Source organism: Coenobita brevimanus, chromosome 98 (assembly GCF_032717465.1).
Source record: "Coenobita brevimanus isolate Jiangsu-jjx chromosome 98, ASM3271746v2, whole genome shotgun sequence".
NCBI classification, from domain to species: domain Eukaryota; kingdom Metazoa; phylum Arthropoda; class Malacostraca; order Decapoda; family Coenobitidae; genus Coenobita; species Coenobita brevimanus.
In genome coordinates this window covers 24,850,827-24,876,415 of record NC_137051.1, presented here as the reverse complement: position 1 = coordinate 24,876,415, position 25,589 = coordinate 24,850,827, and the positions used below count along the sequence as shown (strand labels likewise).

At 40.6% G+C, this 25,589-nt stretch overlaps 1 protein-coding gene across 1 annotated transcript in view; it reads right to left on the bottom strand.

The window, feature by feature from the left end:
* LOC145414000 (histone-lysine N-methyltransferase SMYD3-like) overlaps positions 1 to 24,688 on the bottom strand; it is a 182,570-nt gene extending 157,882 nt beyond the window's left edge. Inside the window, exons 1-3 of the mRNA XM_080283569.1 lie at positions 24,599 to 24,688; positions 9,866 to 9,984; positions 6,122 to 6,302 (exon numbers count right to left, since the gene is read on the bottom strand). Of these exons, the coding sequence (XP_080139695.1) occupies positions 6,122 to 6,302; positions 9,866 to 9,984; positions 24,599 to 24,610 (312 nt within the window). The 5' untranslated portion in view covers positions 24,611 to 24,688. The remainder of the gene's footprint in view (positions 1 to 6,121; positions 6,303 to 9,865; positions 9,985 to 24,598) is intronic.
* Positions 24,689 to 25,589: the final 901 nt, after the last annotated feature.

Genomic DNA, 25,589 nt, shown 5'->3' with positions numbered 1-25,589 from the left:
ATGGTATACTTGTCATACATTTCATCAAGACATGAATTCAATTATATTTTGTCAATTCTAATTCAAATCCAATTCCATTATGATAAATATTCATCCATTCTCATTCATTTCAGATAAAATATAAATTAATCAATTTTAATTTACTTCAAATCGCTCCACTCAAATCATGCCTCTTTAACTCCAATTCAGTTATTTATTTAAAAGAACACACTTCACAGTTTAATTCTTCAACCTGTTACATGGATATCCTTAATTAACATAAGTATTTTTTTCTGTGGTAGGTGGAGGCACTCACCATCCACTCATTTGATGTAGTGCTGCTTTGGGTGTCTGCCCTTTCCTCTCTTCCTTCCTGCCTCTTCTGTCTTTCTTTCCCTCATTCAATCCTCCTCCTTCTGCCTATGAGTGACTTTAAACTCTCTCTTCTGTCTTTCTGTCCTTCATTCTTTCCTCTTCCTTCTGCCTATGGATGACTCTGCACTCAGTGACAAGCCAGATGGTTTCCTGTACACCAAGAAACAATTGACTACACTAGGTGGTAACCATATAACCAAATTACGGTGGTTTCGTGGGTAATTAAGGCACTCCAATCAGATTGAGCCTGTGTAGATTTATATCCAAGGGATGGTTGAGGTTTATTGCTCACGTAACACCACTCGGGGATGAGTGAGGCTGGTCACTCTCATCTTAAATGTCAGGACCAACTTGCCTTGCCCCTGGATGCTATGCCCATTATGGGGCGACATAGGACTGGATGATGGATATATGGATGGATGAATTTCTTGACAATATCAAGTGGATTTTATAAGCTACATGTTTTAATTAGTAACTTCATAGTTTTAAAGATGTAGCATGCTGCCATATGGCAAGGCTAGAGGGATCTGAGTACAAATTATTGTTCATATGCAAATACAGTACCTGCATTTTTTCTTGCATCTATCATGAACAGTACATCAGCAGCAAAATATATTCCACAGACAGTGTTGTTATACAGAAAATCTGCTTGCACTAATTATTTTATACTTAATAACACTGTTACAACACTTTGATACTTAGAACACACAACTTCATAATTGTTCTTAACGAGAATGTCTGAACATCATTTGCGAAGTAAGCTCTGAAATATTTAATACATAGTCCACATCATTACAGAATTCAGATCTCTCCCTGCAGATAGATTCACACATTGCTAGATTATGGAGATACAGGTCAAAATCCCTACAGAATTCTTTGACTCATCTTCTGCCACAATAACAGCATGCCAGGCGAGTTTGGGGATGCAGAATACACAGGAGTCCCCTGAACTATACACATACAGAATTCATAACTGAAAAAGTTAAAAGCATTCTGTAGGAGTAAATCAAGATACTTCCTATTGTTTGGCTGTGTGAGCACAGATAAAATCTTCCTTCTCTCACCTAGAGTCAAACAAAGAGAAACAGTTCCTTTCTTGCAGTGTTTCCTTGAAGATGGCTGACAACATCAAGGCAATATTCATCATTATCAGTTGACCCATTTAATATGTTGAGTGGTAACCATATAACCAACCCATACATGTTCCTTACGTGTCAACAAGTGGGTTGGAGGAAGGTTAGTGTCCCCCCTCCTCCAGAAAACAACTATCTAAATAGACAAGCAAAATCCCCTGGACCCGGACTGAGTTACAGGTGACAACCAGAGACCAAACAAAAAGCATGTTGAGGATTGCTATATAGAACACACGAGGTGCAAATGATGAGGTGAAAGAAAGAGAGTGACTGTCCAGATGCTTGAGGATGCAAAAGTGGACACAGGTTCACTTTCAGTTGACCCATTTAATATTCTAGGTGGTAATCATATAACCAACCCACACGTGTTCCCTAAGTATCAACAAGTGGGTTGGTGGAGAGTTTGTGCTTCTCCCCAAAAAAGAACTAACTAAAAAGACAAGAAAATTGCCTTGGACCTGGACTGAGTGACAGGTGACAACCATGGACCAAACAAAGGACAAGTTGAGGATTTTTTTTTTTTTTTTTTTTTTTTAATGCAAGGAACAAGGCCAGAAGCCTGCATCATTGTTCCCTCCAAGAAAATACAAAAACAAGATAACAGAGAGCCAGAGCAAGGAGTGTGAATGATAAGGCGAAAGAAAGAAAGTTTGTCCAGGTGCCTGAGGATGCAAAAGTAGACATATATACAGTTTGACTGAGGCCCAATAAAGAGGTGTTAATGTAAGAGACTGGGAGTATGGATTGGGCATATGTGCGGGAGCAGGTGAGAATGAGAGGGCAAAGGAGGGTGTACATACTGTTCTGTGCAAGAGATGGAAGGAGAATAAAAGAGTATGGATCATGATCAGCTGGTTCAAGGACTGTGTGGATAAGGTAACGTAGGAATACAAGCATGGGCGACTGTGTGTGCATATGCACTGACTGATGACTGTGCAAGTAGAGTGAAAGAAGAGTTCTGGGCAATTGTGGAAGCATGTACGGAAAAGACTGAGATGAGTGAGACAGCATTTTTGATTGGAGATATGAATGGAAAAATAGTGACTGTGAAGGTGGATGAAGTAGTTACTGAGTGTGGTGTGCCTGAAGAAGTAGATTAGAATGGTCGTGCTCTAGTGGAAATTTTTGTGGGGAGGGGACTGGGGATAGCTAATACCCTTTTTGGGCACATAATGATCCACAGTTATACATGGCAAGTGATGAGAAGGGCGGGTGGCATGCTGAATGAACGGAAAGCAATGACTGATTATGTGCATGTGTGGATAAGAGAATTTGAAGATACGTGCTGGATGCGATACCATACAGAGGATGGGGATGAAGACTCTGTCCATCACTTGCCAATGATAAGTCAAAGTACAAATGCAATGGATGGTAAGAAGGTGAGAAAGACCTGAGGAAGCAGTCCATACAAACAGGGTAGAAAGATTGCTGGAGGATGCAAAAAAGGCAGAATATGAGAGAATTGGAGGAGTGATTGGGTAAATGTGATTTGGAGCAGATGAGGGAGGTGGAAGGAGTGTGCAAGGTATTCACAGAAGAAATCTGCAGCATGTGAGGTGGTGTGTGGGGCAAAGAGAAGAAGAAAGGGGATGCAAAGAACAGGCAGCATGGTGAAATGAGGAGGTGAAACAAAGTGTAGTGCAAAAGCACTACACCTTGTTTCAGTGAGTGGATGGGAAGCACAGGCATGGATGAAGTTGAGAGACAGAAGAGAAATTTATATGTAGAGAAGAGGAGAATGATGAAAAGATTAGTCAGAGCAAGTAAGAACAGAGTGAATGAGGTGTCTGGAAGGAATCTGAGTGTAAAATGAGGGGGAATGTAAGAAAATGTTATGGAGGGAGGTTCAGAGAGTAAGACAGAGAGATAAAGAAGGTAGTTGGGGAGTGAAAGATAACAAATCACAGACTGCTTGTAGAGAAGGAAGAAAAAGTGAGTAGATGGGGAGAACACTTTCAGGAACTGTTAAACATAGAGAATGAATGTAATGCTTCTTAGTGTAACAGGAAAGTTTACAGTAGGATATATATTTACACAGTTAGGGAAATAACAGAGGAATTGGTTGGAGAAGAACAGGACTGTTTCAGGAAGGGAAGAGGTTGTGCAGATCAGATACTTATCCTACAGTGTGCTGAGGAAAAGTCTCAAGAGAAGGGAAAGAAGTTGCATGCAGCCTTCATGGATCTGGAGAAAGCATATGACACAGTGGACAGACAAGGAATTTGTTTAATTTCATTTCATTTATAAAGGCTCCAACATGCTTGTAAGCGTTGACCCTGGTCACCTAATGACAACTCTCCTTGTTGCTCGATCTCTGGCAGTCTCTCTATTCAGTCTCTTATCTCTGAGGTCACACTCCATGACCTCGTCCCAGGTCTTTTTGGTATGCCTCTCACAACCCTACCCCGAATATTAATACCTCTCACTTTCTGTATGCAACTGTCATCCCCCATTCCCTCCACATGCCCAAACCCTCTCAATCTACCTCTCTCATGATAACAGCAACATACTCCGGCCTCATCGTTCCTCTTAACTTTCCATCGTAAACCTAGTCCCCCCAGGCCTCACATTCAAGGATGAACTGCATATTCACCTAATCACTGTCATTTCTGTATGTTTCAGGCTCTGAATATCCTCTTCTTTTACTGCCCAGGTCTCAAATGCAGCATTACACCCCTAACATATGCCTCATACAAAGAGCCCTTAGCATGGAGGAAGAGCCCTCTCAGTGTCAAGAGAGCAACAGCTCCCTGAATTTCTTCCAACCACTTCTCACTCTAGCCACAGCGCTAGCTCCTGCCCCATCTCCTGCACATACATACCTCCCAAGCAACAAAACTCTTCCACACACTCGAGAGACTCACCAGCAAAAGCAATCCTTTCACATCTGAAAATCTCCACATGCTCTCCCTGACACATTGCACACATGAAATCAGCATTATCTTGCAGTCTGCCTCTAATACCACTACATCTCTTATGCACCCACTTATCACAAACACTGCACAAGATGAACTCACTGAATGACAAGCCCATGCCAACAAATGTATATACATATTCATACATATTCTCTTAGCAATTCTATATGGCAACTGGTAATTTATGTTAATACTGAACACACAAAACCACATTTATATACAGTTTAACAAAATAATTATACAGTACCTCACAGACCAGTAGTAAAAGGCATATACTTCTTTCTTGGAGTTCAGTGAATAAGTAGCCATTTTATGCTTGGTCATTTTGCAGTTAAAAAAAAAAAAAAAAAAAAAAAAAAAGTCACACATGCATCCACTTTCAATGAGGACTGATTTCAAATGGACAAGTTTGGTTCATCTAATCTATAAAGTGGAGGGCAACATGCTGTACTGTCCAGCAGGTGGCACTAGAAAGAAAAGATAACAGAGTTGAATATGTTATTTCTGACTCTGCTAGGAGTCAGAAATAGGAGACACTGGGTTAAGGTGCTGTTTGTTTCCAGTTCAATTAACTTACTTAATTTCATCAAACACAAACACATAGTTTGGTAATAATCATTCTGGTTGCGGTACAGTAATTATTTCATCACTATAGTAAGGCAATGATGGAATGTGTACCACACGGTAATGCCAAAAAATACTTTTTGAAAATAACATGAGATGCAAGTCAACAAGGCAAAAACCATCCAATAAGGAAACCCTGGGAGCATGGTGTTTAATATCTATGGCACCATTATCATAAAACACAACACCAAAACCATCTGGGATATTCCAAAATTATATGAGCAAATTAATGAAATTACAAGTGCAAGTAAAGTACTGTATAACTTTCAGTAAAACAACAAAAGCAACTCAGAATATATTTATGAACTCAAGGCAAGATGATCAAAGTTAAATAATGGAAATATAATCCACTGGCTAAATGAAAAAGTAAATAACCTTTTATTCAAGATACCATCAATTCACAAGTTCATGAAAAAACTCTTCATTCATTTCATTCATTGCCAGACGCCATGTATCCCAAACGGGGTGGCCAAGGCTTAGAGTTAATTGTTTTACAGGGAGGGGCACTAATCCTCCACCAACTCCACTTGACACGTAAAAAAACTCTTAATTCCATTAATTTTTTTTTTTTTCTTAATTCCAGTCCAATTCCAATTCACCTACTTTCAAAATCAATTGAAATTTTTCATAACTGAACCCACGTCTGATTACACCATAATATTTTTCTAACCATATTTACTTCACTAATCATTTACCTCTTGAGCACCGTACCAGTATGTGTCTACATGCCACTCATCCTGATTTCTGTCTTCCTGTTTGCTATCAGCTAACCTTCATTCATTTTTCTGTACAGTACTCTTTTCATCCAAATTGTCACCCTTTCATTTCTCTGTCACACAAGTAGTTGCCATTGCCTCAGGCTCATCTAAACGTGAACCCAGTGGACCGTGAACTTAAGTTACTGTTTAACTACAATCCACTATCCTCCTTTCAGGGGACTGGGAATGAGATGAGGAGGATTTTTGTATCCAGGCAGCAATGGTGACTGGCTATATCAGTGCCACCATGTGAATGTGTCCCTCTCTGGCATCACCACATAGGTAACACTTTATAGAATCAAGTGGTTCACCTTCCACCTGATATCCTCATACTAACCTTCAGTCTGATGATAATCTTGGCCATAATCCTTGCAGTATCAGGTATAACCTTTGGTAAAATTCTCTTGATACGAGCACACTCATATTTGTGTGTCAGCTGCCATGCCCCTAGCTGGCACTCTCGTCCACAGTAACTTTCACCCTGGCATCTAGAACATCGGGGTAGCCGCCCTTTTTTCCTGTGAGAGACAAGAACTTGCTTGCACAAATAAACAAACTACGCCTTAGCCTATCTCATTTAATAATCCCTACAAACAACTGCAAGAACAGAATAGATCTTGTGCTGTAGCAATAAACTGTATTTTTCATGTTCATGTGGTCCTTGACTGGGAGTGGCTGTTCTTGGTGAATGTGATCTGTATTTGTGGTCTAACTTCCTGCTACTTTTTATGATGGGAAACCAACTTCAGTGCACACAGTTCAGTGTTATTCCAGATAAAATGTTTGTTCACTTCTCATAACGCTATCTCTGTTCTCAGTGATTCTTTTATCTGAAGATGGTGCTTGTGAGTATTTTCAAATCATTCAGTTCATGAGAAATATTTTGCTGGTGTTGTCTGTGCATTAAGCAATGATCATGTGTTTACCAAGAATAAATTACAGAATTTAGACATTTTGCTAACTAAAGATATGAGGCAATGTTCCCATCCCTCAGCTCCTGAGTATAGGATGATTTCTCCAGTAGTAACTAGTACAGTCTGAGTGGTGTGTTAATAGCCAGGGTTTAAAAAAAAAAAAAAAAAAAAAAAAGTCTGACTTTTTGAATAAAAATCAAAACAATCAATTTTTTTCTTAAAATCAGACTTTTAAAAATTATAATCAATTTCTTTTTTACTTTTAAAAAAATTTTCACTCCATTAGTCACAATTCACTTTTCATACAATAATGCACACATTTTTTTTTCTGTGTAATATGTTTAAAGCCATTCTTGTAAAATGTAAAATATATATATATTTTTTATAGTGGGTAGAATTTGGCCCAAATATCTGTATGAAAAGGTTATTATAATTATACACTTGATGATTGTATTATTCACTGAATGTGCATATAATGAAAAAATGACTATGGTACACTTTTAACTACTCTAATATTGAAAAGTGGTAGGTGGTGGCGACCATCATCCTATCACACGATGGAGTGCTGCCTACTTCTTCCTGAGCCTTTATCATTCTTTTTTTGTGCCTTCCCTCCTCTCTTCCTATTTCTCCTATCTTTCCTGTCATTTCTTATTGCTTTTCTTTCCTTTACAGGTGGCTTTACATTGACTGACAAGCCAAATGGTTTCCTGTAAGCCAAGAAACCATTTACAACGCTGGGTGGTAACCATATAACAAAACCATACGTGCTCCCTACGTGTCAACAAATGGGTTGGTGGAGGGTTAGTGCCCCTCTCCGTAAAACAAACAACTCAAAGTCAAATGGCCACCCCTTATACGGGATTATGGCGTCTGGCAATAGATAGACAGATTTTCCTAAAATGACATTATTGACCTCTGTGAAAATAATAAACATCACTGTTGAAAAAAATCCACTGAGACACAGCTTACATTAGGTTACATAAAACTTAAGATATACACATTGAATCCAAATTAGTTATTATTTATATCAAAATATGAAAAAAAATACTTACGATTTTCATCATTATGAAATAAATGTACAGTACTTGTACTATATTTACGTAAATTTTAAAAGATATAATAACCAGAGTTACTTTCGTATGGAGTTGAGGTCAGATACACAGAACTTATTATATTTAAAATAAAAATATTTTGATTTTAATCAAACCAGAGTTACTTTCGTATAGAGCTGAGGTCAGATACACAACTTATTATATTTAAAATAAAAATATTTTGATTTAAATCAGTCATTTTTTTCTCTGATTATAATCAATTATAATCACTTGATTAAAATCATTTGATTTTAATCATACCAACCCTGTTAATAACTATGCTTTGAAGCCACATTATTATTTTTCTTGCTACAATCATATAATTTCATACACCTCAAGTAAGACTTTCTGAATTAGACAGGTTAGACATAGCCCTCATTAACCTATTAAGAGCAAGAGATGTTTCATGTGGTGATCTATGTCATCTGGGGATAGCTATCTATCTATCTATCTATAGCCCAACGCCCTAATACCGCAAGGGGTGGCCGCAGACAAAACGCTTCCAAGTCGCTCTGTCATCCACCATTTGACTACCCTCCCCCCAACTCACCCCCCCCTCCCTCATATACCTCTCAACTCCATCCCTCCACCTCATCCTCGGTCTATCCCTCCCTCTCCCTTCCTCCACCTCACCTACATACACCCTCTTAGTCAGTCTTTCACCCTCCATTCTCTCCACATGTCCAACCCACCTCAGTGTATATCTCCTAATCTTCTCAACCACATCCACATCCACCCCACAACGTTCCTTCACTTCTTCATTCGTCAACCTGTACCTCCATGTCACTCCACATGCTCCTCTCAAGTTACTCATTTCCACTGCTCTCACTCTTGACTTGTTCCCCTCTTGCAAGGTCCATGCCTTGCTTCCATACGTCAGGGTAGGGATTACATGGGGATATCAAAAGTGTAAAAGTGTACCGGTATCTATCTACTGCCAGATGTCTTAATCCCAACAGTGATGGTAACAAACAAACTGCCTTCATGTCACTCTGTCCTCTGCCATTTGGCTGCCCTTCCTCCAACTCACATCCCCCTCCCTCATTCATCTCTCAGTCTCGTAAAATTCCTCACCTTCTAGCAGATGACTCCGCCACACAGAACAAAACAAAGCTTTCGTTTTGTAGTAGCAAGGACAAACTACACTTGGGAAGAAACAGTTGTCTAAATCATTTTATATTTTGTGTTAACTGTTCCTTTGTAGCATGATTATTTTGCTTAGTAAAACATTTTCATCAACTCATCTTGTTTAATTACACAATTTAATCAACTTTTTCCATTACACTTTCATCGGTGCCTTATCAGAATCCAACAGTCACTTGTACTGTATAGTACTGTACACTTCAAAACACTTTAATTAGAAGCCCATGCATGAGGAGATGAACGGCAAAGAAGGTGAGGAATTCCATGGGGGGGGGGGCAGCAGTACAACGTGTCAGAGAGCCACAGCAGCACTAGAAGGCCAGCTGCGTTTTGGAGGGCAATGTTGCAATTTAATAATAATAATAAAAATAATAATACTGCAATGTTCTGGAAGAGGCATAGAGTGCAATTTGTACAGTATACTGGCACCATAGCAGATGAGAAATACAAGGTAGAGTGAGAGAACATCTACCTTCCAGCTGCCTGCCAAAGAAAACTCTGCATTAGAACTCTCCCTCCCCTGCCTTAGCCAATCAGAACTCTTCTACTCCCTACCACTGCATCTTCCCACCAACGCCCTGTGAGCTGCTAGGCCCACCAATCATCAACCCTCCATCCCTCCCTCATTTTCATATTACAGTGCAGCATAACCCCACTGTTTTTGTATACTGTATTTATTTTCTTTCTTTTTTTTGTGTGTGTGATTATGGGTAGATGTTTGATGACAACACCTGTCTCATGCAGGATAATAATGTACATGTAGCCAAAAGAAAGGGCCCTTAATGCTGGATAGTGTCAAAGATTTTATGCTTACTGCCAAGTACCATTTTAACTCTTGACTACACCATATAATGTTGTATGCCAGGTAGTGCCGAGAAAGATAATTGGGAGTTTACTTTATCTGCTAAGAGAGTGCATGCATATCTGTACCTGGCCAAACAGTAGTCACAGTAGAGGCCACGAAGAGAGGAGCTGACCATGTACACAAATGGCTCGGAAGTGAGAATGACATCGCCTGCTGCCACTGTCTGCCCTCTTTCCTGTGGTGGCTAACCAGAAGAAATATGTATATTGTATAGAGAACATTAATACAGTAAGCTCGCACAGTACGCGACTAGATGGGCGGTCCTGGTCCTCGTGAACTGTGAATGCATAATCTTATAGGAAAAATTACATACGGGCGGTACCCCCTCATACCCTGACATTTTTTTACCCTTAGAGACATAATAAAGGGAAAATTTTTCAGATATACACTACAAATATAGCTACAGTAACAAAAATATGGTCAGTCACCTTAACAACATTAGACAACAGGCCTGATGGACTTTCATAACTGGGGTTACGAGGCACGGCAACACACAGTGCCCCCACCACCACCACGGCCGCACCATGCTTGTTTAACGGTTGCCAGTGTTGTATTATTCCAGGCTTGACAAAGAAATTTACGGCCTGTCGAATATTACATTTCTTCCAGAATGCAGCAACAGTCATTACGGTGGGGGTTGCAGGTATGCCAGGTGAAGCAAGTGACTCAGGTGGGGCTGTGGAGGTGCAGGGGGAGGCGGCTGGTGAGTCATATGGGGCAGTGGAGGAGGAGGGGATGGCAGCGGGCAAGTCAGGGGAGATGGTGAGGGGAGGATCCTCCATCTCCTCCTGCTACTGCTCACATTTTTTGACAATTTCCTTCATCTCTTCTTGTTTGTCTGTTTCATTCCTCATCTTGTTATGGATGTATTGGCACTATGACAACTTGGCATCCGCAAAATAACCATCATTCAAATGAATCCAAACATTATTATAGAAACTGGAATCTACTTCAACTTACTGTTATTGCTGAAAAAGTTATTGTCAAAGTCGTTATTGGCGAGATCTTACTGTAGACTCCTCTTCAGCACCTTCCCCACGAGACTGTAAGTCACTATTGGCGCGTCGTGGGGGGAGGGGGGGTTGTGTAGTCAGGGAAAATAGGGTTTTGGGCCACTCATTGTCTCTGCCTTGCGTACTGCGGGCTAAACTCGCCATTCAAAGTTTTATGGTTATGATTTTTGGTCACTCGCGTACTATGTGATTCACGCACTGTGATCACATGTACTATGCGAGCGTACTGTAAATATATACAGTAAAACCTCGATATGACGGACTTCAATAGACCGGAATTTGCTTTTATCATGCTCGAGGAGTTTCCGGACTAAATTCCTATATATCGGTAAAAGTCCGATAAAGCCAGAAGCAGTCTGGACTGCCTTACCACTTCTGCTGTGCTCACCACAATAAGGTAAATAAAAGACATGTTTATCAGTGAACAGTGCAATATTATTATCCTGTATATAATATACCATTTGATTAACCCCTTAACCGCGGGACGTCACTTTTGTGACGCTCGGGAGCAAGGGATCATACCGAGTGGAGTCACTTTTGTGATTCTGTGTTATTTTGAATTCGCCCGGGCTTTCAAGTGGTGGCTTGTATATCTATCAGTACTACCAGTCTCCAGCTATACTCAGTTCTGCTAATGTCACCTGTACTCCCATCTGCTGTTGACAATTTAGCCATTTTTCTCCTGTCCTTGACTCCCCCCCCTCCTTACCTCCCCTCCATTACCCTCTCCCGCCTGACCAGCTGCACTGTGCTACACAAATGCTGGACAGATTTTTCCACTCATTTTATCCATTGAAATGTTCCCTTTGCCCTATTCTTATACAAAATAATATATAAAAGAAAGAGAAAAGGTAATTGATACTGCCATACACCTGGAATGGGATAATTATCACCTGGCAACACCTCACGTGCACATGTTCGCTAATTTTCCGTTTATTTCCCCTTGAAATATGCCGTATGACCTGTTCTCATAATAAAAATACATATAAGAAAGGTAGAGAGAAGCCTAAGTGATATTTACATTCACCTGGAACTACCTAATTTATTATGTATTGTCTAGATTTCCTGCCAATCATTTCATAGCGTATATATTAGCAGCTGTCACCACGCTGACATTGGCAGCCCTTCACTGCCCCTAGGCAACAACATTCAGTTTACTGTCGTCTTTCAAGGTGAAACCACGTCGGATTCGCGCCTGTCCAATTCCGCCGCTTTTTAGCCCCGTGCAAAGGGCCCTGTGACCTCTACCCCTACTAAACCTCGTGTGGAAAAGAGTAAAGGGCTAAGTGACTGCTGTGGAATGTGAACTGGCTAATTTATCAATGAAAATTATGGACAGTGACTACGATCTTTCTGGTGACTCTAAAACAGTGGAAGTGGAAATGTAAATAATGTGTAAACAGCAAGTGAAAGCAATGAATGTAAATATAAGTGAACAGTGGAAAATAGTTTTATAAGTTACTGCAAGTGAATGCATAACATAGTGTAAATAAAATATAAATGTAAATAATGTAAATAAAATAGAGAATGAAAATAGAAACATAAATAAGTAGTACTATAAGAATACGAGTGTATATACTAGGAGTAATGAAAGTGAAAGTTTCACTCTAGCATGTATGAATACTATGAGTTATGAAAGTGAAAGTGAAAGTGACAGATTCGCTCTCAACGCTAGTATACAGGACGAGAAAGTGAATGCCTGGAGTGAAAATAAACTACTAGTACAGAAAGAAACTTATAGATAAATATTGTATATATAAATAAGTGTAATAAAGTACTAGGAATATAAAGTGTGTGTGTGTTTATACATAATAAATGACAGCTCCATCTCAGAATACCATCAGGGAACCAGCATGCGAGGAAAGCTCATATGCACTCGTAATTTACATTGCTTTCATAGTGTTTTTTTTTTCAATATGGATTCCAAACTACAGTACTTGAAATTCATAGAATAGCGTTTGCAGTTTTTATAATATCAGGCAGTGGTAACCATATTACGGGGTATCGGGAAGTGTAACGTGGAGACTTCGTTACCCAACTTCAAAAGTCTCCACAAGTCCTACGGTACTCGATGAAGGCTCAACAAACATCCCAAGAGAAAGCTGAAGGTATGCGCCATAAACATATGTAATTATAATATTCTAGGACTAATAACTGATTTTGGGCAAATATTTTTAGAAAGTCTGTCGGAACGCAAATATCCTAGCGGGACACGCAAATTGAGCCAAAACAACCCCGCGGCTTAGGGGTTACTGTAATGAAGTTGACACAGTACAGTACCATAATGGTGGTCAAAACAGTTTAAAAACCATTCAAGCAATCCAGACTAATGTCTGATATATCGGAAAAAGTCTGGATGTCGCTTTTATCGGAATTTCGCATTTTTCGGAATGGTTTGGGCCCCAATAAGTCCGTTACAGTGACGTCTTACTGTTTTGTATAGAGAACATTAATAAATCACAAAATCATCACTGTTCAGATGAATATCAATTACATTACACTGTTCTCTGTATACTAGGGTTATAACTTTTTTACAGCCTTATGTTCCTGTACCTCAAGTCGATGAACTTTTGCTTAAAACCAAAGAAAATGGCCCTTATTCCTCTCAGTTTTAAAAAAAGGTGACCCCGAAATAAAAAATTCAATTTTTGCAAGTGTATATTTACATGTACCATAATAACAAAAAACAAAAGAGCTTATATAAATGCATTACCGTAATACTTAAAATCACTGTTTAGTACCTAGAATAAATCTAAGTTGCAGTTTGGCTTTGTTTCTGCAGGCAGCATAAAGTTACTGCATCACTTTGCATGTTCTGCGCACTGATTACTTCTTTGTATCTTGAGTAAGGATGGCTCCTGCTTCCAGTGATTCTGCAATGAGTTTAGTGCTATTTTGTAAGGTTTCAATATTTCTGACAAGTTCTTGAAGTCATTTTCATTGTACATCAGATTAGTAAGCCAGTACTCTGCCCATTTATACGAAATGAATCTGCATATCTTCTCCAAAGTCTTCCAGGCTTGTTGTTGGTATAAGAATGAATGCAAGGATAGCGAGATTTGCTCTTGAATTCCACCGTGCATTACTGATATTTGGAATTTTGTGAAAGTTAATCAAAAGAAAATGACCTTTTTCTTCAAAGAATCTAAACACTCATGTTAAATGGGACAAAAAATTAATGTCATCTCTCCATCCTGACTTATCGAGGATCTCTTCTGTTCCATTAACAAACTATGATTATTTGTGTATTTTAGCAGCTTTATTTGTCGATACTCCAGTGGATGTCACCATATTAGTTGTAACATTACTTCTGTTGTGTTTTCTCGTTGGTGGATGATTAGTCTCATGTTCATCCTTATATTCGCTGTCATCAGATTCAGTGCAACTACCACTAGATGAAAGATCGTAAGATGTTGATGGTAATATACGTTCATCAGGCAGTTTTCGTCTTTTTGAAGGGTGAATGGTCTCCTTATTTGCAACCCGACCTGTTGAGTATCCCACTTCTCCTTCGCTTTGCACTTGTTGGTGGTAGAGTTGTTTTTCTTCAGTGGATAACCACTGACCATTTACTTTTGTGATATCAAAAAGTTTTTTTTTCTTTTTTTTTATGTGAGGAAGAAGGAACCAAAGGCAACGAGCCTGCAAAACTATTCCTTCCAAGAGAAAAACAAAATATAAGTGAGAGCCAAATTCAAGATCCGATCATTTCAAGATGCCTGGACACACTAGGTTTGAAAAACTCGAGATCATAGGATGCAGGAAATACAGGTAAGCCCTTAATTCACGCGAGGGTTACGTTCCCAGACCCTTCGCGTATGTGGTAAATTTGCGTATACATTCTGCCCTTGTGTGCACAATTACGTATGTCTACTAAGTATATTACATCTGAATAATACTGTTTACGCACTACATACAAATTATAAACTAGCATAAAGTATGAAAAACAACAAAAATGTAAGAAATTTAACACTGAAACCTGACAAGCACAGGCGTAGGTGGAGACACTTCAGCAGTCTGGTGCACAAGCCCTCACTGCCTCCCATATGCTACATTCTGCCTTCTTTATTGTCCAAACAGTTGACTCATTCACCCCAAACATACGGTTCCGAGCCAGTTCACAGGCATAGGTGGAGACACTTCAGCACAGTCTGGTGCACTAGCCCTCACTGACTCCCGTTTAGTCCCGTATGCTACGTTCTGTCTTCTTTATTGTAAGAACAGTTGACTCACACCAAACACACGGTTCAGAGACAATTCACCATCAAGTCAATTCACCATCAAAACATGGACGATTCCCTGTCATTCTACTGTATAAATATACTTATTATTGATTTATTAATACTTTAATAACTAATTTTCAGGGGGATTTTATAACTCATCTAAGTAAAAAACTAGTGTACTGTACTTGCTGAATAAACTGGTATGTAAATAAATGACGGGGAATCGTCCTGATGGAGAATTGTCGCCGACATTCCTCCCTTAAGTTTGTCCAACACTTTAACTTTCTCTGTCTGCAACATCACTTTACCAGTCCGTTTTGGTGTGTTACCACATGCATCACTAGCACTACGCTTAGGCCCCATGTTGACAGACAAGGCAAGCAATCACTGGAAGGCAGAAAAATAAGCCACAAATAACGATTCGCGAGTCACGCATGGTCCGACCGTCGGATTCAAACTAACTGTGTGGTGCGTGGTAGACCGACCTCCCACACTCGCACACACACACATATATGCATGCACACGGGCAGCAGGTTGACATTTTTATATTTAATTTATTTCTCTTGTATATTAAAATTATTTATTTGAATACTATAATTTTGTTTTAATTACTGTACGAAAAATTCGTGGATAACCGAAATCGCGTGAGAAAAGTTCGTGTGAATTAAGGGCTTACCTGTACAGACAGAGGGAGACAGTTCCAGAGTTGACCTGTTGCATAAATGAAGGGCTGGGAGTAACAGTTAACTCTTGCATTAGAGAGCTGGAAAGAAAAGGGATAAGAGTTTGATGCTAGGCGGGTGCTACATGCCCGTCGTAGAGGTGGAGGAAAGCATGCAGACAGTTCAGAGGAGCAGTGACCATTGAAGTTGTGACTGAAGAGAGATAAAGATGCAACAGTGCGGTGAAGAGACAGAGGTTGAAGGGAGTCAGTAAGAGGAGAAGAGTTAATGAGACGAAAAGCTGTTGACTCCACCCTATTGAGAAAAGCTGTATGTGGGGAACCTACCCACACATGAGAGTTGCACTCCACACAGGGGCGGATAAAGCCCATGTATAGAGTCAACAAATGTGCTGGAGTAAAGAGGAATGGAGTCGGCTCAGCACACCTAATCTCTTGGATGCAGATTTTACAAGTAGCCAAAGTTGTTGCTAAATTATGTTTTCTCCTGCCGTTACGTAAGCCTGTGTCTGCCTGATTTTTTATTCACGTAATCTCGAATATTTATGCTTCCCTATGGTGTTGATAAAAATGTTCAGCGAAGCAATGTTGGGTCTGGTTAGTACTTGGATGGGTGACCGCCTGCAAACACCAGATGCTGTTGGCATCCCTACGTGTCAAGTGGGGTTGGTGGAGGATTAGTGCCCCTCCCTGTAAAACAATTAACTCTAAGCCCTTGGCCACCCCGTTTGGGATACATGGCGTCTGGCAATGAATGAATGAAATGTAATATGATCTGTCCAAGATAAGTCCCGAGTAAATGAAACCCCAAGCATGTTCATGGATGATGCAGGATTAAGCTGAATATTATTAAACATTAGTGGGTATACCTGTGGAAGATTTTGTCGGGTTGATAGGTGTAATAACTGAGTCTTTGATGCATTAAAAACAACCAAATTATTTTTACCCTAGTCAGAGATACGAGCCAAGTCAGACATTAGGTGTGCCATAGCCTCATCCCTTGTTTGTTGAAGTAACTGCTGAGATGGGCGTTGCGGGAACCAAATGGAAAGGTGAAGGGTGGAGTCATCAGCATATGAGTGGATAGGGTAAGATGTACAGCTTAGAAGGTCATTGATGAATAAAAGGAAGAGAGTTGGTGATAGGACAGAGCCCTGAGGAACACCAGTGTTCATATATCTTGGAGAAGAACGATGGCTGTCTACAACAGCGGCTATAAACGACAAGAAAGGAAGCTAGAGATAAAGGCACAGATAGAAGGATAGAAACCGTAAGAGGGCACTTAGGAAATTAAGATTTATGCCAGACTTGATCGAAAACCTTTGATATGTCAACTGGAATGGCAAAGCTTTCGCCAAAGTCCCGAAAGGAGGATGACCAGGAGTCTGAAAGGTAGGTGAGAAGATCGCCAGTGGAGCATCCCTGACGGAACCCATATTGACGATCAGAGAAGGCTGTGATAGGAGAGATTCTTTAAAATTTTCCTATTAAGAACTGACTCGAAAACTTTTGAGATACAGTATGTTGAAGCAATTGGACGATAGTTGGAGGGTTGGGAATGGTCACCCTTCTTTGGGACTGGCTGAATGAGAGCTAACTTCTTGCAAGAGGGAAAGGTACAAGTTGATAGACAAAGGCGAAAGAGTTTACCTAGGCAGGGTGTAAGTACTGAAGCACAGTTCTTGCAAACAACAGGAGGGACTCCATCAGGCCCATATGCCTTGTTAGTACTGAGGCCAATAATGGCAGAAAATACATCAGCTGAAGAAATTTTAATGTCAGCCATGAGGAATTCAGATGGGGGAAGTGATGGAGGAACAGCACCGGAATCGTCTAAGGTGGAATTGAAGGAGAAAGTCTGAGCGAAGAGATCTGCTTTATCAGTAAAAGAAATAGCCACAGAGCCATCAGAGTAGAAAAGAGGAGGGAAGCATGATAAGTTGTTAGAAAGGTTTCTGGCAAGGTGCCAGAAGGAGCGGGAAGAATTCGAGTTGGAGAGTTGAGAGCATTTAGTACGAATGAAATTATTTTTAGCAGAGTGAAGAACAGACTTAGCATGAATCCATGCACAAATGTATAAAAGATGTGACTCTGGGGTGGGCTGGCTCCGATACCTATTATAGGCCCTCTCCTTGTTGCAGACAGCATTAGAACAAGCGTGATTAAACCAAGGCTTTCTTGCATTAGTCAATAGATATGAGAAAGGAATGTATGCTTCCATGCCCGAGAGAATAACCTCCTTAACCCCTACACCGCGGGCATGTTTACTGATGTTTTGCGTGTGCCGCGGGGTTATTCGGGCTCCGACAGACTCTCAAAAAATATTTGCCAAAAATCAGTTATTAGTCCTACAATATTAAAATTACATATGCTTATGGCACATACCTTCAGCTTTCTCCTGGAATGTTTGTTGAGCCTTCGTCAGTTACCACAGGACTTGTGGAGACCTCTGAAGTTGGGTAATGAAGTCTCCACTTACACTTCCCGACAACCCGTAATATGATTACCACAGCCAGATCTTAACACTATAAACACTACTCTATGATTTTCAAGTAGTTTGGGATCCAAACTCCAAAAAAAAAAACACTGTGAAAGCAACGAAAATTATGAGCACGTCTGACCGTCGCACTTGCGCTAGTTCACTCTTGGTACTCTGTCATTTATTATTCATAAAACCCCTCACACTTTATATTTCTATTACTATATAACACTATATATATATCTACAGTCTTTATCCATAAGTTTCCTTCAGTAGTATTAGTTTATTGTCACTGTAGGGATTCAATTTCTTTCAGTAAAATACGTAGCATTCACTTTCTCGTCCTGTATACTATCATTGAGAGTGAATGTCACTTTCATCTTCACTCTCATAACTCATAGTATTCAGACATGCTAGAGTGAAACTTTCACTTTCATTACTCCTAGGGTATATACTCGTATTCTTATAATACTACTCATTTACATTTCTATTTACGTTCTCTGTTTTATTTACGTTATTTACATTTTTATTTTATTTACACTGTTATGCACTGTGACTTGAAGTAACTTATAAAACTATTTTCCATTGTTCACGTATATTTACATTCATTTCTTTCACTTGCTGTTTACACATTATTTACAATTCCACTTGCACTGTTTTACTCAATAAAAAGATCGTAGTCACTCTTTTATCAATTGTCAGCCCTTTACCTCTTTCCACAAGAGGTTTAGTAGGGGGTAAAGGTCACAGGGCCCATTGCATTGGGGTGAAAAAGTCCCTGAAGTCAGCAAGACGAAACAGACGTACCTCCACTTCGGAAGATGAGAGTAAACTGATAAGGGAGGGCCTGGTGGAGGCCTACTTAGGGGATATTCAGTACTACCAATGTTAGCTCTTGAAACAGCTATGTATAGCACTGAAATGATTGGCAGGAAATCTAGACAATACATTATAAATTAGGTAGTTCCAGGTGAATGTAAATATCACTTAGGCTTCTCCCTTCCCTCCTTATATGAATATTTATTAAGAAAATAGATTATACGGCATATTTCAAGGGGAAAAAAACAGCGAAAATTAGCGAACGAGTGCACATGAGGTGTTGTCAGGGATAATTAGCCAATTCCAGGTGTATGGCACTCTCACTTACCTTATTTCTTTCTTGTATATATTATTTGGTATAAGAATAGGGCATAGGGCTTATTTCAATGGATGAAATCAATGAAAAATTCCAGGGAAGATTTACTTAGTGTAGCACGGCCGGGCAGGCGAGAGGATAGGGTAATGGAGGGGGGGTAGGGAGGGGAGTCAAGAACGGGGAGAAATGGCTAAATTGTCAACAATGGATGGGAGTACAGATGAGATTAGGAGTGCTGACTAGTGTTGGACATTGGCAGTACTGATAGATGATACAAGCCCCCACTTGGAAGCCCGGGTGAATTCAAAATAATACAGAATCACAAAAGCGACGCCCCGCGGTATGATCCCTTGCTCCCAAGCGTCACAAAAGTGACACCCCGCGGTTAAGGGGTTAATACGCAAGGCACATTCAGATGGCTCACGGCCATGGAAGCAATAATCATTCCAGGAAAAATCAAAGAAGTATTGCCTCAGGGCCTCCCAATCCACAGCTCCAAAGTGCCACAGACGACATTTCTTTGGTGGGTCCACAGGCCGTACCGGAGTGATAGGACAGGTTAAGGTGATAACGTTGTGATTGGAGGAGCCCAACGGAGAGAAAAGATTAACAATGTAAGCAGAAGGATTGGTTGTAAGGAAGAGGTCAAGTATGTTGGAGCTCTCTCCAAGGTGGTTAGGGATATGGGTAGGGTGCTGTACAAGCTGCTCTAAGTCATTAAGGACAGAAAAGGTGTAGGCTTGTTCACCAGGTGGATCAATGAAAGGAGAGGAGAGCCAAAGGTGGTGGTGAACATTGAAATGTCCTAGAATGGAGATTCCAGAGAAAGGAGAAATGGATAGAATGTGTTCCATTGTAGAAGTAATACGGCCGAAGAATTTTTTAAAGTTAGTAGAATTAGGAGATAAGTAAACAGTGCAGATATATTTAGTCAGAGAATGACAGGAAAGCTGAAGCCATAGTGTAGAGAATTCAGAAGAATTGAGTTCACGAACATGAGAGCAAGATATGTCGTTGCATATATATACACATCAGCCACCTTTGGCTTTGAAATGAGTATAAAACAGGAGCATACAGAAAAGGGTTTGCTGTCAGGTGCCTCAGATAGCTGAGTCTCAGTTAGGAAAAGAAGGTGTGGTTTAGAGGAGGAGAGGTAGTGCTCAACAGAACGAAAGTTGGAGAATAGGCCATGAATGTGAAGTGAGTCAAACAGTGGTTCCAGGGAGCTTGAGTCATCACTGGGAGAGGGGCGGAAGGTGGGGCATTTATGATCCCCCCCCCCACCATTGGGGACTCCGGGGCTATGTATTTAGCAGCCATGATTACTTTTTTGAATTTTGGAAAAGGAAGTGTAGTGTGTACTGTGCATGAAGTTTGGTGTTGATAGTTTGAGAAACTTGTATTGGGGAGCATGCTGGCCTACTCTCTGTGTTACTGAGATGCTGAAAAAGTTCAGCAAAGGGGGATGGTCGGGAAATAGTCCTGAGGGCTGATGAAACAGGAGCTCCAGCTCTCCCTGTCATCAGCTTTCCATCCACCTTGGGAGTACTGCCCTGCTTAGCTGATGCTACAGTCTACTCCTTGAGATTACTAGTGGAGAAGGGAGAAAAAGTGAGCATATGGAGAGAACACTTTAAGGAATTGTTGAACTTAGAGAATGAAAGTAATGCAAGTATAAGTGGCTGGGGAATGGCTGGGAGGAGGAATGAGAGCAGAGAGGAAGAAATCAGTAGGATAGAAGTTGTGGAAGCAATGAAGAAAGTTAAAATGGAGAAAGCCCCAGGAATTGATGGCTTGTGTGGTGAAATGTTGAAGCATGGGGGAGAGACAGTGGTAGAATGGATGCGGAAGATGTGCAGATTGGCATGGGAGGAAGGCAGAGTCCCAGAGGATTGGAAGCTTGTCTCGTTTCGTTTTTAAAGGTTCCAACATGTTTGCATGCATCAGCCTTGGTCACTTAATGGCGGCTATCCACGCTGCACGATCCATTGCAGCCTCCCTGTTCAGTCCCTTAACCCTGAGGTCACACTTAATGACCATGTCCCACGTCTTTCTCAGTCTACCTCTCATAATCCCACCTCCAATATTAACACTTCTCACCTTCCTCACCCAATTATCATCCCCCATCCTCTCCACAAGTTAGGTATAATTATTCCCCTGTACAAAGGAAAGGGAGAAAAAGAAGTGTGTGGTAATCATAGGGGCATTTGTCTTCTTAGTGTAATAGGAAAAGTATATGGTAGGATACTTATTGACAGAGTTAGGGAAATAACAGAGGAATCAGTTGGTGAAGAACAGGGAGGTTTTAGGAAGGGAAGAAGATGTGTAGATCAGATATTCATTCTTAGATCTTTGGTGGAAAAGTTTCTAGAGAAGGAAAAGAAGTTGTATGCAGCCTTCATGGATCTGGAGAGAGCACATGACAGGGTACATAGACAAGGATTGTGGAATGTATTAAGAATACATGGAGTAGTTGGGAAGCTGCTGAAGGCCGTGAAGAGTATGTATGAGGGTGCTAAGGCTGCAGTGTGTGTAGATAGTGAACTGAATGCATTTTTCTATTTGAAGGTTGGACTGAAATAAGGAAGCGTCATGTATCCATGGTTGTTGAGCCTGTATATGGATGGGGTTATAAAAAAATGGGAGAAATGGAGTTCTCCCGAGCTAAGCCCTGTATTGGACTATATAGCCCCGCTAGGGTTACAGGAGCGAGCTACCACTCCCAGCACGGCAGCCCGGGCGAGGCTCGAACTCGCAATCCCCCGATTACGAGTCCAGCGCGCTACCACTGTGCTACCGCCCCCCCTAAAGGATGGGGTTATAAAAGAGATACAAGGTATGGCAGTGGATGTTGGAGCAGCCCTAGTGAGAGTGGGCAGTGTTTGGAAACTAGCTACCTGTACTGTTGTTTGCAGATGATACTGTGTTGTTATGTGAAGATGAAGGGGAACTGCAAAGCTTGGTGGATGAGTTTGGGAAAGTGTGTAAGAAACGGAATCTAAAGGTGAAAGTAGGGAAGAGTAAAGTTATGGTCTTCGACAGAAGTGAAGTCAGTGAATGTACAGTGAGGCTGGATGAGGAGGAAATGGAAAATGTGAGTGTGTTTAAGTAATTGGGTAGTGTGATGAATAAGGATGGAAGTTTAGAAGGTGAAGTGCTTGAAAGGGTGCAACAGGGAAGAAAGGTTGCTGGTTCCTTGAAAGCAGTGATAAGAAACAGGAAGTGAGCATGGCAGTGAAGAAGCTACTACATGACAGTATTGTGGTACCAACTCTAACGTATGGAAGTGAAGCGTGGACCTTGTTGGAGGGACAAGTGTCAAACGTGAGAGCAGTGGAAAAGAGTTATTTGAGAGGAGTATGTGGAGTCACATGGAGACTGACCGACAAATGAGGAAATGAAGGAGCATTGTGATGTGAATGTGTTAGAAGAAACACACTGAGGTGATTTGGACATGTGGAGGGGATGGAGAGTGAGAGGCTGACAAGGAGAGTGTATGTGAATGAGTTGGAAGGGGAGAGAGGGAGGGGGAGGCCAAGGATGAGATGCAGGGATGGAGTGGAGAGGTATAAGAGGGACTGAGGTGTGAGCTGGGAGCAGGGCAGTGAAATGGCAGGGGACAGGGCAACATGGAGGCAATTTGTTTGTGGCCACCCCTTATGGGATGAAGGCATCTAGCAATAGATAGATAGATAGATAGGCAGGATGATTACAGACAAAAATTTGCTAAAAATTTTAGGTTGTATATATAATGTAGGCATATTGGTTTTTCCTAGCATGAGTTTGGTGTGACAGTACAACTTCATCAACCATTTTCCTGTGAGTTACCTTAGGTTAAATATCAACTCCCAGTAACCATGGTAGTTCTGCCAACAAAGGAGAAGCACAGAAATAACGAACCAAAGCGAATATTTTAGCAAATCTACAAAATTCTAGCTAACCTACTCAAAACAGGTCCTGGTCATTTCAGACATACCATAACATCCAAACTGGCAAACGACTGCCAAGGAAGGAAGGGTACCGTACAGAAATAACCAAACAGAAGCTAATATTCTAGTATATCTAAAAAATTCTGGCCAACCTACTCTAAACGGATCCTGGTAATTTGATGCAACATCGAAATTGGCAAACGGTTGCATTACCTAACAGTCTAAGCACCATAAACTAACCAAACGTAACCTATCTGGATGTTACAACCTAAATGACTTACAGCCGAAACGACCGGCACCCCTCTGAACCATCCTAACTTACAGAGGCAGCGATATTTTGGATTATTACCCTGCCTCCAACCTAACAGTAATTCTTTACCAAATGGGCACGGTGATTCCATCTATACTATAATAAACTCACAATCTCACGGTAAGTAATTTTCATACATAAGCAACATAGATTGTTAACTGTTCCATTGTGACTGCAAGAAGTGATTGGAAAAAGACAAAATATACCTATTTTGGGGTATTTATGGAAGCGGCCAGGTCACCCGGGTCAATGTTAACCGACGATCTATCTGACTGGTCGCGTTGTTTACCAACCATCACTCTGACTGGATACATGTAGAGGTGTATGGTTTGTAGGAGGACTGCTGGGCCTTGATAGCAGGCTGTGAAGCCTATGCCCAGAGTCGGACACATAAAAAAAAAAAAAAAAAAAAATCATTGTATCCCGCGTCAAAGCCATGGGAAACTTAATGATTTAACCAAACTTAACCTAACCTCCCGTGTTTGACAGCCAGCTTTCAAATTTAAAAATCCACATTAGGAACGTTAAGTATGGCCAGCTAATGGCAGACGTCAGCAGAATATTTATGCACTCTAAATTCTCACTGATAGCTTTCAAAGCTAAGTTTATAAAAATCCCCAGTAGCTGTGGTAATCCAGGAATAATAAGTAACCTGTGAAAGACTCACTTAAGTAGAAAATATGGAAAGGCAGCACCCATTTGGTAAAGAACTCAACATGACAAAAAGCCACTCATTTGCTACATAAAGTCGTCTCATAGGTGAATGAGTAAATGGTGTTAAGAAATCCTCCTCTGCAACTAATACTAAATACGCCAGGCTAATTGTACTGGTGTATTTATACAGTCTGTCATAATTTTTTAAACATCATTACTACTGTAATGTGATACTTTCAAAAATGAAAAGACGAGTTAATACACCGAATTATTGACGGACCTTTCCAGATTTGTAAGCATGATAAGACTGGTAGCGAAGGCTGCTCAGTTTGCTGTACTCCGGCATATTGTGCTTCACCCTTAAGTGACTCACCAATACTGCCATACCCGTTGACACTGCCAAGTTGGTCCTAGAACGGTGCCAGGAAAGTGCCAGAAGTCGCTCGAGATTATCTCATGTCCACGAAAGCGGCATGGTGTGACTCTCAACAGTTTCGGCTGTAAACAAATAATTTCGGTACCAACAAACTGTTTTTAAAACCAGTATATTAATTAAAAAGTCTGAAATATCAAGAACATGCTTATATACCTATAAATCATCGATTATACTGAGTTAAGAGAAAACTAGTTTAAATAAATTCAAGACCGTAAATAATAGAGCCGAAGTGTGGTGTCACGTAACCATGACAACCGCCGTGCTGGTTCTACACATACATCCGACATTGTGGCTTTTACAATATCGTCTCTTGTTTCGTCTGGGAGGAAGATTAATATGTAAGTTCAAAAACCACTGTAAATGTATTCATATATTTTCCCCTCTCTTACTTTAGAGGAGTCTGTTGCCAGACGCCATAATCCCGTAGAGGGCGGCCATTTGACTTATTTGTTTTACAGGGAGGGGCACTAACCTTCCACCAACCCAACTGTTGACACGCAGGGAGCACGTATGGTTTGGTTATATGGTTACCATCCAGCGTTGTAAATGGTTTCTTGCTTTACAGGAAACAATTTGGCCTGTCACTCACTGGAAAACCATCTGTAAAGGAAAGCTATAAGAGGTGACAGGAAAGTTGGGAGAAATAGGAAGAGAGGAGGGCAGGCACAGAAAAAGAATGATAAAGGCTAAGGAAGAAGTAGGCAGTTCTACATCAAGTGAGTGGATGATGGTCGCCACCACCTACCACTCTCTAGAGGAGTAATATTAAATAAAGTTAAGGCTAGCATCAAAGAAAGTCTACAAAACTAGGGTGCCTGGAATGTGTCAGGTTTGGCTGCTAACTTTTTCTTCATAAGTATCTTTTTGGTATTTTCCAGTAACATTTAAATCATCATTAAATTTTCTTTATGCAAGTATTTTATTTTAG